General features: G+C 46.5%; 1 protein-coding gene across 1 annotated transcript in view; it reads right to left on the reverse strand.

Annotated features, from left to right (window-relative positions):
* Positions 1–3,972: 3,972 nt before the first annotated feature.
* Kcnk9 (potassium two pore domain channel subfamily K member 9) overlaps positions 3,973–16,032 on the reverse strand; it is a 31,656-nt gene continuing 19,596 nt past the window's right edge. The window contains exon 2 of the mRNA XM_038344095.1: positions 3,973–4,853. Within this exon, the coding sequence (XP_038200023.1) occupies positions 3,973–4,853 (881 nt within the window). The remainder of the gene's footprint in view (positions 4,854–16,032) is intronic.

Raw genomic sequence — 16,032 nt, forward strand, 5'->3', positions numbered from 1 at the left:
TCAGAACTAAGCCACAGTTAACAGACTCTGGCAAGCTTGGAGCTGGGAGAACGGACACATGCTAGCATACCCTTCAGTTCTCATACCGCTCATACACTCTCTCAATGAGTCTCTACCTAGGGCACATCATTGTAGAAAGAACATGTGGGAGCAAGGCTAGGAGCCCCCATGCTGGGTGATCATTCTCTGATCTCTTTCTTTCTCTCCGAGCGCACAGACAAGGGAGAGCTCCAAGGAGCCCTGGTCCCTCTAGATTCCAGCTGGAATAGATTGGCACTGAGACTCAAGGGCCACACAGCTTTCATTTCGAGATGAAATGACCTATCTCAGCCTATCAGCTTACTCTCCAGATGTCTTCTCCATCAGGTACACCCATCTACTATGGCCATGCTGAGTGCTAGTGCTCCTGTCAATCACCCAACCATGGCTCTCACAGCCTTCCAAAGAGAGTGATAGATTGTGTTTGGAGTATGCAATTTCTGGTCTTGGAGGCTGCTCCCTTGGCCCCCACTGCAGTGGGGCAGCCATAAAGCACAGAGCTGGTTCCAGTTTGGGACCTAACAGAGAATCTCAAAACCTAGAGAGTGAGGTTCTTTCTGATGTTCAATGTCTAACAGGCTGATGGGTGAGACAGCACTTTCTTCCTGGAATGGGTACCTTTAAGGGTCAAAATGGGATGGGCACTAGAAATCAGCAAGCCTTGAGCTCTGGGTTACTCCATAGCATTGTCTACCTCTTCCTGTCCTCGATGAAGTAAAGATGGAGATCACTTAGTGGAGAGTTCAAGTGAGTCAGATATCTTATTAAGTGTATACAAGGCAAATTGACTTCCAGGAACTGGACAGCAAGTTAGCCTTCAGGCTCCTGAAGCTGAATTCCTTATGCAAACCACCTGGCATGAGGTCATCTCCCTTGCTGTTGAAGGGGTTTGGTTAAACGGAGGGAACTGTGCAACAATCACTGGGCTGAAAGAAGATGCCAAGTGTGTGAGAGAGAAAGAGAGGCCTTGGCCAGAGACACAATCCAGTCCAGCAATGGGGGAATCTTTGGAATGTTGTGCAAAATAGCAACAAAGCAGCCAGGATAAGAGCAAAAGGAAGCGTGAAGACCTATGTTCTGGACACAAGACCTCAGATATGTTGACCCTCCTGAACCTCAGTCTTCTCTTCTGTAAAGGAAGGAGTCAGTGGAGCTCCCCCTCTTGGAGGTCCTCCGCCTCTACTGGTGAGCCCTTCATGGGAGTGGCCCACTCCCCTCTTGTAAAGAGGAAAGTCCTTCAGAACTTGACTTCTCCCTGCTCTCACCCCAAGGGAGCACATCACTGGATGTGCCCACAGAACAGTCTCATCAGGTCCCATGCTAAGGACCAAATGGGTCCTTCGAGAAGATCCAGTCACAGGGAGATAGGTCAAGTTTCATTCCCTCCCTCCATGCTCTTATTGGAAGAGACAGCTTAGGACCCTTTCTTCCAAAGATGAAATGGCAATAAAGCCAAAAACATGGTGGGAGGGGGCATATTACAAGAACAAATTTACTCTACAAGTCTTTACCTTCCAGAAAGTGAGGGAGGTCAGCTCTGTAGGAATGTAGAAAGTGGTGTCTGTATTTCTCTGGGAAGAGGGGGGTCTCCCTGCCATTAAATCTTTCCCGCAAAATGGTCACTGTGTGACCACTTTGTACAGATACATGAGTGGGAAGCCAGCTCTGAAGTCAGGCTGAGCCTATGTCCCTCTAACTTGACTCCTGGGCCTCACGACTGACCCTACGGAGACACAGAGCAGGGTCCCTCCTCCACTGGAGGGCTGAGTCAGGATACCCTGGTGTCAGGAAGTCCACCTTCTGGACCTTCTGGGGTAGGGACTGAGAGTGGATCCTTGGTTCTCTCGGTGCCCCAGCACCATATACAGAGGTGATTACACATACCACCCAACTTGAGGGCAAATCTTAGAACAGTTTCCAGGGGATTCCTACTTGTGTTCCAGGAAGCCTCCTCAGAGCATAAAGTACTCTGCATAGAGGCCTCGGGGTTGTCACCGCTGTGACCCAAAAGAGCCAACAATCACAGAGCAAAAACATTCAAGAAGAGGGCTTGCTTCTATTCTCTCTCTTGAGAGCCCTACACAGGGCATTCCATATTACAAAATCTCAAGCAAGTGAACTGATAAAGACCTTAAAGTTTATGTATGTCAACTTTGGCCAAGAGAGTCTAAGGTTCACAGACTCCTCTTGAAGTTCCCGTGTCCTAGTAGCATTAAGTGCATGCATCGACTTTCCAGAGGAGTCCTGGATGCTCCTGGTTTCAGCCCAATGGCACACATGCTTGGAACTGGTGGCATTTGGATGCTGTGTCCTTTAAGAAATCTTGAAGACCAGTAAGTGCATTCCTTGTGCATGCGTTGTGTAGCCAAAGCCCATTTCCATCCAAAAGCCAGGAACTTCCAGTGTACGAAGGAGGAGAGGGAGAATGGGTGAATGGGTGACTTTTAGAGATGACAGGTTTGGCAATGAGAGAAATTGGAGTCCCTCAGTGAGTGTGAAGGCCGAGCTGCCCTCGGACCTCTGTGGTTGAAAGGGCCTACATATGATGTGCCATATTCTCTAGCCTAAACTGTCCCCTAAGTGGTCATCCTTTATTGAGAGTGGGGAAGAATTTTTTACTACCTAGACAAAAGCATCCCCTGAGATTGACAATTTCCCAGTAGGCCAAGATATAGCCCCTAAACTCTTCCTGAGACCAATGTGAACTTGCCCCTATTCACAGATAAAATGCATTTAGAGACTCTTTCCTGAAATATCTATCTATCATCTATCTATCTATCTATCTATCTATCTATCTATCTATCTATCTTTAAACAAGGAATGCCCTGTCACTTTCTGATTAGGAAAAGAAACCACGTTATCATTCTGATACCCATTCTCATCCAAGCATTCCAGAACTATCCATGCAGGTAAAGGCTTCGGAGTCATCATCGTCATAGTCATCATCGTTAGAGGGGAAATAATAAAATAGCTACTCTCAGGCCCCAACAATTCTCCTGTCTACGCTGACACCTCCAGCGGCAGGGGAAATTGTTGGAACTTGGAATGCTGAAACTAAAAGTGTCTCGAGTAAGTGGACACTGGTGGCTTCTGACTACCCTTTGCGACGCTTGCGTTCTTGTGTCAATGACGCGCACCAGTTCCACAAAGTGCGTGCTTCTTAAGCTTTAATTTTAAGCTAACCTGACCCCTGTGGTCCCGCCCACCTGCACCCTGAAGAGTAACGGATGAGATTCAGATGCTAGCCATTTGAAGCTATGGCCATAGGTCCAAAGTGCTTTTCTGGGATGTGCTCAATTTGGCAAGGCGATCAACCTCGCAGGGTTTAGTCCATTTGGAAGCAGCCTCGAGGAGACCGTTAAGGAAAGTGTGTAAGTGAGGAGGGAAGTGAACACCTGATACTTCCATCTTGTCACACAACACACCTGCACACAGAAGCACACACACTCGTTTTGCACACGCGTACATACAGCCACCCAGTCCTTGGGGAAGAAGAGAGGAGTTAGGTCAGAGACATCACTACAGGTAGGCAGTCAAAGGCTTGGGGCTGGGCATCCTCTCAGCTCTGTCTTGGTACTCTTTGTCTCACACCTGTCCTAGGAAAGCCACCCTGGGCAGGGGAGGCAGGGTGGGGAGGAACGTAAGGCGTAACTCTGCTGGGGAGAAAGGAAGGAATCCATGCTTCGTGGGCAGGAGCAAGTGTCAGAGAGGATTGGGCCTCTATTTTCCCTTTGGATAACTCTGCCTGGCTGGAAAGGTGGGGAAGAAATGAAACCAGGAAAGGACACAGAAGAAAGGAATGATGATGACCGTAATCACAAAAAAAGAGAGAGAGAGAATAATAATAAACAAACAAGGAGGGAAAGAGGAGTTGGGCCAATGGAACTTACATCAGCGTGACAAATGTCTCTTCTGTCTACTTCCCTCCCACACTTAGATGGACTTGCGTCGGAGGGCCAGCCTGTGGTTTTCCCCGCAGGTGTGAATCCCATGAGGGATGGGGCCGAATGGGGTCCGGAAGAAGCTGTTCTTCAGTGTATTTGGGGAGATCTCTTGAACCCTGCAGGAAATGGAGTGGACAGTAGCCCGGACACGCCTGCTACCCACACCAGCAGCAGCAGCGGCAGCAGCGGCGGCAACAGCGACATCATCAGGAATGTCGTCATCACCATCGTCCTGGGCAATAGCCCCACGCGGGAAACAAAGATAGCACAGGGTTCTGCCGTATCTTTTTAGGAAGTTCCGGGGTTGATACCTATGGCGGACGTCTGGCACATGGATGATCACGCTGTTGGTGTTTCCAGCAATTATCTGCGCGACTTCACTCTCCAGCAGCTCCTCATCGGTATTCATGGTCAGGAATCGCAGGACCACGAGATTCAGGAAGGCACCGATGACGGTCAGTCCCACCAGGATATACATGAAACTGAAGGCCACATAGAATGGCTTCCTCTGCAGGGCACCTTTGGACTGCAAGGCCACAAAGTCTCCGAAGCCTATAGTAGTCAGTGTAATGAAGCAGTAGTAGTAGGCGTGGAAGAAGCTCCAGTCCTCGCACTGGGAGAAAGCAGCCGCCCCAAGGCACAGGGTGCCCATGCAGGAGAAGAATCCGACCGTCACCATGTTTTCCATGGAAACATCAGTGTTACACATGCCACAACACTTCTTGATACGCTTCAGCAGGCAGCGCACGAAGGTGTTCATGCGCTCACCCAGACTCTGGAACATGACCAGCGTCAGAGGGATGCCCAGCACAGCATAGAACATACAGAAGGCCTTGCCAGCATCGGTGCCAGGTGCAGCGTGTCCATAGCCTACGGGAAGGAAAAGAGGAGTGAGGACGGTGGTCAGGAAAGGTTCCGTGAGGTGTGGGAGAAAGATGGAGATTGTCAAGCAAGATTGGAGCACAGGAAGACAAAGGACCAGTTCAGAAGCCCCATTGAGCCCTGCAGTAGGAGGGATGGGAGGGACGCCAAGACAAAGGGCTTCAACATACAGATGAAGTACCTCTAATCTCAACATGTAAAATCAAAAAATCCGACAAAACCCAAAACTTTTTGTTTTGTGGCAGTGTTTCAGGCAGTCTAAGCTAATGCCACAAGTAGAAGATTCCATGCAATGAAACTTTGCACTCAACCTAGAAATCGTCTTATTAGCTGCTTGCATTTGCACTAGACTTGCTGCCCTAAAACAGCTCATTATATAGATACAGATATCCCCAAATCTGAGAAGATCCCAAACCCCAAGCACAAAAATGGGTAGCAGCATTTTGGATATGGGATGCCTATTAGCCTTAACTACCTTACCACCCAGGAGGCAAAGAAGTCTCATTTGAAAAGTGTCCCTTGTGATGGTTTGATATCTAAGAGGCTGAGGCTGTGGTTTGAAACCAGGGAGGCTGAAGCATGTCAGTATTCATAGAGCAACACGGCATCTTTACTACTAGGAAAATTACCAAGGTACAAAAACGCAAGAGAGAAAATGGAATACCCCTACCACAGATCCACATATAGAGTAAATACTTGAAAGAACAGTCACTTTCTTTCTTTGTGTGTGCCAGCGGGAGGCTGACTCCTCATGCGCCATCTCTGCCTAACTGGATAATGACCCTAATAGAATGGGGTAATGATCCCAAACCCACAAACTAGAAATCAGGGTAACTAACAAGACATCTTCAGAGCTGGGGTTCCAGCTGGGTATGTTGAGAATGGGGGGGGGGGAAACATATGTTTAAATTGGGAGAAGTCATGGCAGGGCTGGAAGAACTTGCTTTGGTTCAATGTGTTCAGTGCTTGTATCTCCGTGTGTAGGCAGGTGCCTCAAAGGTACAATGCTGGTCTAGTAATGGAATGTAACCTTGTATCAAAAGTAACCTTGATAGAGAGCCAACACACAGCCCTCGAAGACCTCAATGCCTGTTGGTTCTGGTTCAAGTTCTTAAAGGAATATTGCCCAGGGATGGGGGAGCACATCACGGACGTTGTTTGGACTGAGACTTTGAAAGCGGGAACTCACCTGCAAAGCCTGCCCCATCAAGGAAGGTGACAAGTCTGTTTTCCTGAGTTATACGCTCATGGTCACGGCATCACCTGTGTTATGTTATACCCTGGAGAGTCTCTGTCATCTGCCGTGTGGACTGATGATGTTTCTAGGTAGACTGTTGAGCAGATCTCCTGAGATCAGAAACATAATGGGAACCGACCAAGCTCGAGTCTCCCACCCCAATTTCTATTCTAACCCCGCTCATCTGCTACACTTATGGTCTCTTTAGAAGACCGACCTCATTCTCTCTGGCCCCAGACCCTCTACCCTAGCCAGCACTGAGCTCTGCTGCCCTAGGTGATCCCCATCCATTACAAAGGAAAATAAATGGCATTACACAAAGTTGGAATCAGGCTAGAGAGGTTAAGAGTAGGAAGACAGAAAAGCAGAGACGGACTACAATGTATATCTGGATAGAAATCAACCAGTGTGAAGAAAGAAAAAGATTGAAAGCCATAAGATACAAAGCCTCAGGGGCAAGATGATATCAGAAAGATAGTCTAGAAAGAAAGATAAAATGAAAACAGGAGAAACAATGGCCCACATTTTGTAAAAGACAAATTGACAAATTCAATAATCTCTGCAAACTTTAAGTGGGATAAACCTCCAACAGAAGCCATTTTTTTCTGATTTTTTTTTTTAAATCTAGACAAGGTCTCCAGTACAGTCTGGAACTCACTACATAGCTTCACCTTGAATTCATAGAAATCCCCCTGTCCCTGCCTCCCAAGAGTTTGGATGATGGGCACGAGCGTTTGTCAGAAGCCATCTTTGAAGGCTCACTGCAATGCTGTCACACCTAGGAGCCGAGACTGGCATTTGAAGCAGGCCGGTTGGACTTGAGCCTAGATTGCCACTTTAGAGATGACAGTCAGTATCCGCCATCTCCCAGCCTCCACCTTTCGTATATTGTGTTCACTGTGAGTGTCCGGGGCCTGGTGCCAGGGGAGGGTAACACGCTGCCTCCTCCAGCCGCCCAGCGTGGAGAAGATAATTTGGGGGGAATTTGCTACTGGAGAGGAATAAAATATTTATGAATGACAGGCAGGGTTTTTTAATCACAGTAGGGATTAAAGCACAAATCCCAATGAAGGATGACTCAGGGTACCTTTGAGAAGAGACATTCTGGGGGCGGCCCGGGGTGGGGGAGGAGCCAACCTCGGCCCCTTGTGCTTCTGGGATGGTTCCCACTTCCGCCCACAATGCAGCTAGCCTCCCATTCGTCCTCCCACAGCTCCTGAAATTCTCTAGACCTCACTTCCCTCTTCTGTAAAGAGGACATGAAGAGACACAATCTCTTCTTTCAGTCACATGGCATTTTATAGTTTGCTTTCCTGAATTTAGTCTTTCCTCTAGAAGAGGAAGGCATCAGTGTCCGTGGTTACCACATACCAACACGTTGCTTATTCCCTGGGCCCCTCTGTGAATAAGAGGGTTCTGTAGTGGGAAACCTGGCAGATTGTTTTATATAATGAAAAAGTGCACACCCTTCCATGTGCTTCTCCAATGCCCCAGAGGAACACGGTTTCCTGGTCAGTTTTCTTTAACTTGTATCTTAAGGGAGCAAATGAACCCCAAATACATTTTGTAACATATAATAAGTGGGCAAAACATGAATTTCTCCTGGATAGTGGGCAAAGGAAGGGGCTGAGATGGTTTCCATCCATAAAAGGCCCACAAAACCCTGTCTCCCAGGGCAATGCGGTACCGCCGAGGCCCCTGTCAATGCTCAGACTGTGATGTGAAAACCCCAAGCCACACATGAAGTTACCTGAGACAGGACACACTCCGGCCCGCAAGTATCTCAGGCTTGGATTCACAGCTTCCCCACGCTTTTAAGAACGCCTGAGCCCCCTATCCTCCTTTGACACAAGCTTACTTTTCACAAACAGCTCTGGACATGCTGTCTGTGAAGAGTCCACGGGGTGGCAGGATGGTGGAAGGCTTGATTGGCCTGTGAGTGTCCTCGGCCTACCACCAGAGGTGCAAGGGCGCCCTCTGCCGGTTGATCTGGCACTGCAAAACATGAATGCAAGCACGGGTCCCACCTAACCAGATTCCCTCCTGGGGTATGTCCAAGAATGACAGGGGAAACTCACTAAACTCTTCCACTGGGAAAACTTACGTTGCACGGTGGATTTTTCTCTCAGAAAGTACCATCCGTAGACAGCATTTTGGTACATATAAAATATAAGACCAGTAATGACCAGTGTGTATTGAGAGCACGCGGTACTGGAAGCTGAGCTAAAACCTTTTTACACTCAATAACTTATCTCCTGGAGAAAACAGGGTGCAAACAAACCCCAAATACATTTTTAACCTTTCCAGGTAATCATTATTCTCCCCAGCATGGATGGGGCGGTGCCCATGTTGATGGGCATTTAGTATGGTGATTTTCTAAGTTACCGTGTCAAACCAATCAGGGCCTTGACCCTAAGCCCCCTGCAGTCAGTCACACCCACGGTGCAAATGAAGAAAATTTGGGGAGACAAATAAAAGGCTCATAAGGGGGGAAAAGGACAAAAATTTGGCTGATGTTTGTGAAGCCTGTGAATAGACTAAGAAAAGTCAGTACCGGTTGGCTGTCACTAAGCCTTAGGTTGGCATGGTTCAGCAGGAGGAAGTGTGCTGTTTCCCTCCCTAGGCTAATGGGGTCAGGCTCAAATGGCTTTGGGTCCGTTATAGTGAAGCAAGACTTATGGGTGATCAGCGGTAGAGGAGTCCTGCCCTTGCCACAAGGAAAGCCTTATCCACATGAGGGACAGCCTTCACTTTTCACATGATCTCTGGCCTCTGACTGCTCTGCAGCAGTCCATTCTAGAAGCTAGCTCGTATTATCCACCCTGATCTCAGTTCTGCTGGGTTTTCCCTCTCCCCAGAGCCACAAGAGCACTCGATTTCTCAATGTCTGAATGAGGACTTAAGTTCAGTGTCCCTTTGTGGGTGCTGGTGAGGCAGCAGGTTGGATGGATTCCAAGGAGTCAACAAGGTCCCCAAAGACAAGCATCTACCTAGTTAAGCTTCTTGGCCGAAGCTTCACAGTGAGAGAACCATGCTCAAGTGGAGCATTGTCCTTGCTATCCTCTCTAAAAAAAAAAAGCAAGGACGACAGTTGCTGGGGTGGACACCCGTGCATCTGTCACAGCCAGTTCCCATCAACCAGCATTTTGAGACACCACAAGCAAAGGGTACAAGCAGGCGTTGCCAGAGGGTGCGCGGTAGCCATAATTACTTCATGATAACAGTTAAAGATGGATGACCTAGTCCTAGTGGTTCTCCCGATCTCAGCTATATGGCCCGGGAAAGCCACCTGACCATGCAGGGATGGAGACACCAAACCCCAAACAAGAAAAGAAGTGAAACTTATCCCCACCTACCTAATCCTGATTATCTCCTAGACTTCCAGTCAATTCTTTTTAGTTTCCATTCTGATTCTTAGACTTTCCCCCTTTGAGAGATGCTGGCGACAGGAATAATGATCTCTCGCTGGAGAAATTCACATAATAGAAAGAAACAAGAGAAAACAGAAGAAAGATGATAATTCCGAAACATCCACTCTCCATTTTTGCACTTGGACCATGAACCTTTATGTTTCCCGAATTCTATTCCAAAACACATTTACATGGCCAAGAGAGAACTGCACATAAGGAATTATAAGAAAATACTAATGCTAGTTTATTGCCAATAGCCTTCTTCATAATCATCATTTTTAATTCATCAACTTCAAGTAGAGGCGCCACAGTTTCTTCACCTAAATAGACTAAATGGGGAATGTGATTTGCTTCTGCTGCTAACAGCCATTTGTATTTTAGCCAAAAGCGCACTGTTTCTGGCCTGGGAGGTTTTACTCCCAAAGCAAAGACGAGAAGTCAAGTAGGAGCCAGCAATTGGGCTGGACTAGATACCTAATACCAGTGAGACCTGTTCTCCAGTGGCATGCCCACAGTTGTAGATGGCCACTTTACTTCCTAGAGGAAGAAGTACTTGGCGAGGTCAAGTATTTGCCAGCTCAAATAAATTATAAGCAGTGGCAATATAAAAGGGTCACCCTGAGTTCTCTGACCCTAAAGCTTCAAGTTCTTCTCAAGGCAGCAGGTACACGGGTGGGTGGATGCAACCAGGACTGGAATCTGCAGGGGGATGGATGCAAGCGGGACTAGAATGGCAGGTGCACAGCATATTCCCTAGGGAAAGCAGCTGAAAAGAGTGGAAAAACGAGCCAGAGCCTCAGGGACACGCAGTGCTCTGCCCTAACAGATGTAGGGGTTGTTTCATAGGAGGTTTAGAATAAGAGTGAAAATGGCAGGAAGACTATCTAAGGAAATAATGAACAAAACCTTTCAAACCTGATGAAAATGCCAATCTGAACATCTAGGAAACTTGACAAATGCCGATAAGGGATGAACGTCAAGAGATTCACGCCTAGATACGTCACCCTGAAACTACTGTAGGTGCAAGATGATGCTGCAGCGTTAAAAAAAACAAAAGAGAAAAGCAATTCATTGTTAGGATGACTCCACAATATATGGTCCATGAGTGACTTCTCATCCTGAACCAGAGTCCAGAAGGCAATGGGAGGACATGGCCGAGTGCTTGAAAGAAAGCGATGACCCATTTAAACTACCCTGACAATTTGGGGGAAATGAAGATGTTCTCAGACAGTGAATTGACACAGTGAAAGGTATGAATGAAAATGATAGTCAATCAAAAATTCTATATCCAACTAAACTATCCCTCTGAAAGAGACAAAGGCACTAATCTATTCCCACATAAACAAACGACAACACAAGAAAACTAAAAGTAGTCATTGCTAGCAGATTTGCACCACAATGAATATTTTAGAAATTCCTCTGATTGAAATGAATGAACCATAGTCAGTAACACAAATTCATAAGAAGAATTAAAGAGGAGCAATAAAGGGAACTACATTGTGTAAACAGACAAGAGCATCAGATCCTTTTCTGCATAATCTTTCTCCATCTCTATCAAAGGCATCTACTTAACTTATAAAGGAATCATTGCAAAGCAGTGCTCAAGGCAGCTACTTCATTATACAGCAGTGATAAATAGGTACCTTAATATTTCACTTGTACAACAACAATGGGAGACGGAATGGATCTAGGTCAGAAAAAAAACACTTTTGTAAACCACTGACCTTGTAAGATAATATCAACTCCAACTAGCTGTCTTCAAAGATACCCATTGTTATTTCCAGATCAGTTACTAAGGAACTGATTCAAAACATAAAAGAAACCGCATAAGAACCGAAATGACACGCTAGAAAATATCTACTTATCACGAAAGAAACCAGTAAGGGAGAAATGAAGGAACAAAAGAACGTGGAACACGAGCAGAATAATGGCAGATGTAACACCTTCCAGATCAGTGAGTACATTAAGTGTAAATTAACCACACACTCCGATCGACAGTGGGAAGTTGGCAGAGAGACAGAAATAAAACAAAAGCGAGGACCCAAGGATGTGCTACTGACCATAAAAGATGCACTTTAGATTCAAAGAGATGAGCAAACTTAAATAAAAGAATGGACACAAGGCAGGTCATGCAAATTGGCCAAAAAAAAGCTGCCATCCCTGTCCTAACAACAGACAACTGGGTCTAAAATGAATACATGTCACTAGAGATTATAAAAATAAAAAAAAGAAGAACTTTGACATAATAAGAGAGTTGGTGTATCAGGAAGGCCCCACAATCATAAATATGCACGTATCCCAAACAGAATGTCCTGATACAATGGCTACCTAAACTTTGTCCCAATCTCAGCCAGCAGCCATTGCATTGAGGCTACCCTTCCCATTGTCCTCTGAGAAGATCTGGGCGTCTACAATTTTTCATTCCCTCTCCAGGGTCCTGCAGAAGACTTGGATCTAGCAGGTGCTTCTCATGCTGAACGGGAGCCACAGAGGGCTCAACCCTGGACAATTCCTAGTGACCAGCAAGCTTGATTTCTCTCTCCTTATTCTCCAAGGCCCGAAATGAGGTTTGCTATATTCAGCAGTGGGTGGGATGATGCCCACATCACAGAACAGTCTCCCTCACGTAGCGCCTGAATTCTCTGCCTTCTCTGGAGTGGGCAATTCTTCTGGTCCAATGCTTAGTAGCAGGCCTGGTCCCATTGTTGTCTTCCTCGGGGCATGGTTGGCCAGACTAGTACGTCTATTCAATCCAGCATCATTCTGCTATCTGAAGACCTTTTCTGCACGCCAGCCTTGAAACTTCTATTGCACCTCAACCCCTTCTGGAGCAGGCTACAAGAGAATGTGCAACTTGTCATTGTAACAGATAGGGACAATCAAATGCAGAATTGACATGAAACCCAGCCACCCTACTCCCAGGAATATAACCAGAAGAGGCAGAGAGCAGGAATCCAGGTAATAATGATACATACATGTACTGAGTAGCATTCCTGTTGAGAGCTGCAAACCTCCAACTTCCTCACAACCAAAATCACACAAGCAAAAATGTGGCATAGTTCAATGAACTATCATATTGATATAAACCGGAAAGAAGCTAATGCTCACTACATGGGTGAAACCCCAAAATACTCTGCTAAGAGGCCAGACCCCAAAGACCAAATATCACAGGATACCATTTGTATGTAAGACCCAGCCCCACATAGAAAGTGAATTCATGGTTATGGGGGTAAGGAGACAATGGGATGGGGTGACTGATAATGGGGGTGAGATGTTGCTTTAGGTGATAGAATGCATAGAACTAGACAGAGGTGCTTGTTGCTCAACGCTAAAAGCTAAATACCACTGACCTGAATGCTTTCCAATAGTTCTATAGTATGTATTTTTGCCCTAATTCAAACAGGAACATGGAGTTGCTTGGCTTGATTTCTGAAACGCATCGTTCCCAGTCTTGATTCTAGGTCTCCTGTCTCTAAACCCATGTTCTCTCCTTGACTTCTTATCACACCACCAGGATTTTGTTCTCTGTGTGATGCAGGCGTCCTTCACTAATGATGGGGTTGCCTCCAAATAAACCTTGTGTGAGTCAAAGATATCAGCAGTCAAGAGTGCATTGGACATACCCGCTGACACTAACACACAGCACGGCACACCACACTGTCCTTTTCTCCCTTCTTTGTGATGTGTTGTGAGGGAGCTGCAGTCTCTTCCGCTGTCAAGACTATGGACGGAATACTACCTGCAGAGCACCAACCCCACAGAAGAAGATAAAAATTCAGAATTGGAATATTTTGCCAAACATATATTGCTTTTTATCTCTGATAAAATCGAGCCATTATAAGCTAGGCCTGTCTGTGTGGCTAAGGAAGAACAGGGGATTACATATGTATAAACAGACTCTCGCCGGGCGGTGGTGGCGCACGCCTTTAATCCCAGCACTCGGGAGGCAGAGGCAGGCGGATCTCTGAGTTCGAGGCCAGCCTGGTCTACAAGAGCTAGTTCCAGGACAGGCTCTAGAAACCACAGGGAAACCCTGTCTCGAAAAGCCAAAAAAAAAAAAAAAAAAAAAAAAAAAAAAAAAAAAAAAAACCAGACTCTCCCCTGCTCTGCCCTATGCCTGCTGATGCCTCATACTGAAATCCCACCCCAGCATCATATGAGATTCTACTAATAATACCCACCTTAATGTTTTTCCAGGATGGGCGCCTCATACTGAGAGCTGAGGGGTGCCTGAAAGGCAACTTCTCTTATCTTCCAAATGGAGGTATATGGGATTTACAGGTCCTTTGGGGGGTCCAAAGTATACAAAGCACTGGTATTGCCAAATACTACCGACTACTAGTGACCAGGAGCTCTAGCCTACATGTGGCAAGGTCTGAACCCTGTCCAAACCTAGCCACCCAAATGTCAGTGCTCATCTGGGGCTCTCAAACAGTCTGATGTTGCCAAGCTTGGCAGAGCCTGGTCTGGGCTCCTGCTCTAGATACACGTTAGCATCACAATTTGATGTGTCATGATGGAGCTGGAGATGATGCCCACACATGTGTGCACTGTGAGGATGCCTTGCTGCTGTACCTCATGAAGTCTTCCGGATCCCCATCTGTCATCTCCATAAAAGCAGTCTTCAGCTACTCATGGTATCTCCATGTGGTGGGATGCAGAACTAATCGCCTCAATGTCTATCACCATATCGAACATACACCATGTCCAACACACTGGATATATCAACGGGGCAAAAACCACCAGCCCTGTGGTTCCCAAGGAAGCAGAAGTCACTCTCTTAAAATGTATTATATCTTAAATATACAACTGGGAATGATAAATATCATGAACATATTTTTGCGTCTAGTTTCACTTACCATAATGTAGTGAAAATCAAACAGGAAATGTGTTATTTCCTTGTGTTCTATTTGCTGTGAGTCTAAGGAAGGCTGAGGTTTCCTTCCTCATCCCAGGGCCTGGACTAGTCTTGACTTACCCACTATATACAAACTTATTTAATCAGCTCTTATTTAATTAAGCCCCCAAACAATTTAATCAACTCTCAGGACACAAATCAGAAGACTTATGAAAACATACTTTCAAAACCTCCAAAGCACCTTGCACACACAAGGCAGCATTATCAGCTCAAGGAAGATCCATCTTCTACAGCACACACAGGCCTTTGCTGAGTGTATACCCCCCCCCCCACGCCATGCCAGTCAGCTCCTCTCTCAGGTAACAGACTCCTGGCTATCTGATACCTGTCTGTTCCATGCTGGGCGTGAATTCGCTTCTTGCTCCATGTTGTGCAAGAACTCACCTAATGCCCAAGTGCTAGAACCTCAGAGAAGAAAGGGGAAAACTGAAGTTTCAAGTTCTCTCCTATCACCCATGGAAGGTGGAGGCCCAGAGATGGCATAGAGGTCACATGATACACTAGATAGAGGCCTAGATTGCCCCCAAACAATTCCCTTGGAAAACAGATTTCTCGTTTCCTACCCTGGGGGGGGGGGGAGAGTATATGCTGTCACTGAGGAAAAGGAAGCCATCAGAAGGTTAGGAGTGAGTTCAGGGTAGCCGAGATTGACTCGATTTTCTGCATATACAGCAGGGAAGGACAGGAGTGCTTCTAATATTTACACAAGCAGCACAAGCCAGCAGACCCATGGTGCCCAGAGCCCACAGCACTGAGCTTCACTCTCTGCAGTAGTCAAGGATCAGAACTTCTGGCCTCATGTTACATCTAGATCCTGACAGGAGGCTGGGCCATCAATCAACTGTGTCCGTCCAATAGACAGATGTGCCCAACAGACAGACAGGCAGACACTCTCCTATCCCTTGACCTGACATTGTCTGTCCACCCTTTTCATCAGCTGTCCTGTCCCACATCCCTCAGTACACCTCAGATGCCTGGCTTTCTGGATAGTCCCTCCAAGACCACAGAGCCCATCCCCGCTCAGGTCATTCCTCAAAGCTCTTCCCTCAGCTAGTAATGGAAGAGGACAGAATGACTTCTCTGTGGCCTTCAAGTTAAAACTTGGTCTTCTCTAAGCGTCTTTTGTCCAGGTGTCTCTTTGATCCTCCCAAAGCCTCATCTATTGTCACAGCACCATGCTAAAAATCTTTTCGAGCAACTAGGGAATTGTTGCTTGAATATTTTTCACACAATTGACTCTCAGTGCCAAATTCATTGCAGTGGTGGTCTCTAGTAGGGAAAGCAGATCATCAGTGTAACTTGTTTGCCATCTATTGTAGGGCTCAGTACCACAGAAAACACAGATTATAGTATTGGGGGCAAAAGGCCCCTGGGATGATGGATGAAAGGATGGTTGCCTGGAAATGGATGGGTGGGCCAGTGGATGGAGAAATGGGTGAACAGGCGATTGGTAGAAGGTGAATAGGTGACAGAGGTATGGAACATGGATGGAGATAAAAATAGATAGGGGGATTGATGGATGGTTGAAGGTTTGATGGAAGATGGAGAGTGAGTAGAAGAAGAATAGATGAATGGATACACGGATGGATGAACAATGGATGG

The sequence above is a fragment of the Arvicola amphibius genome, chromosome 9, assembly GCF_903992535.2.
Source record: "Arvicola amphibius chromosome 9, mArvAmp1.2, whole genome shotgun sequence".
Lineage (NCBI taxonomy): Eukaryota > Metazoa > Chordata > Mammalia > Rodentia > Cricetidae > Arvicola > Arvicola amphibius.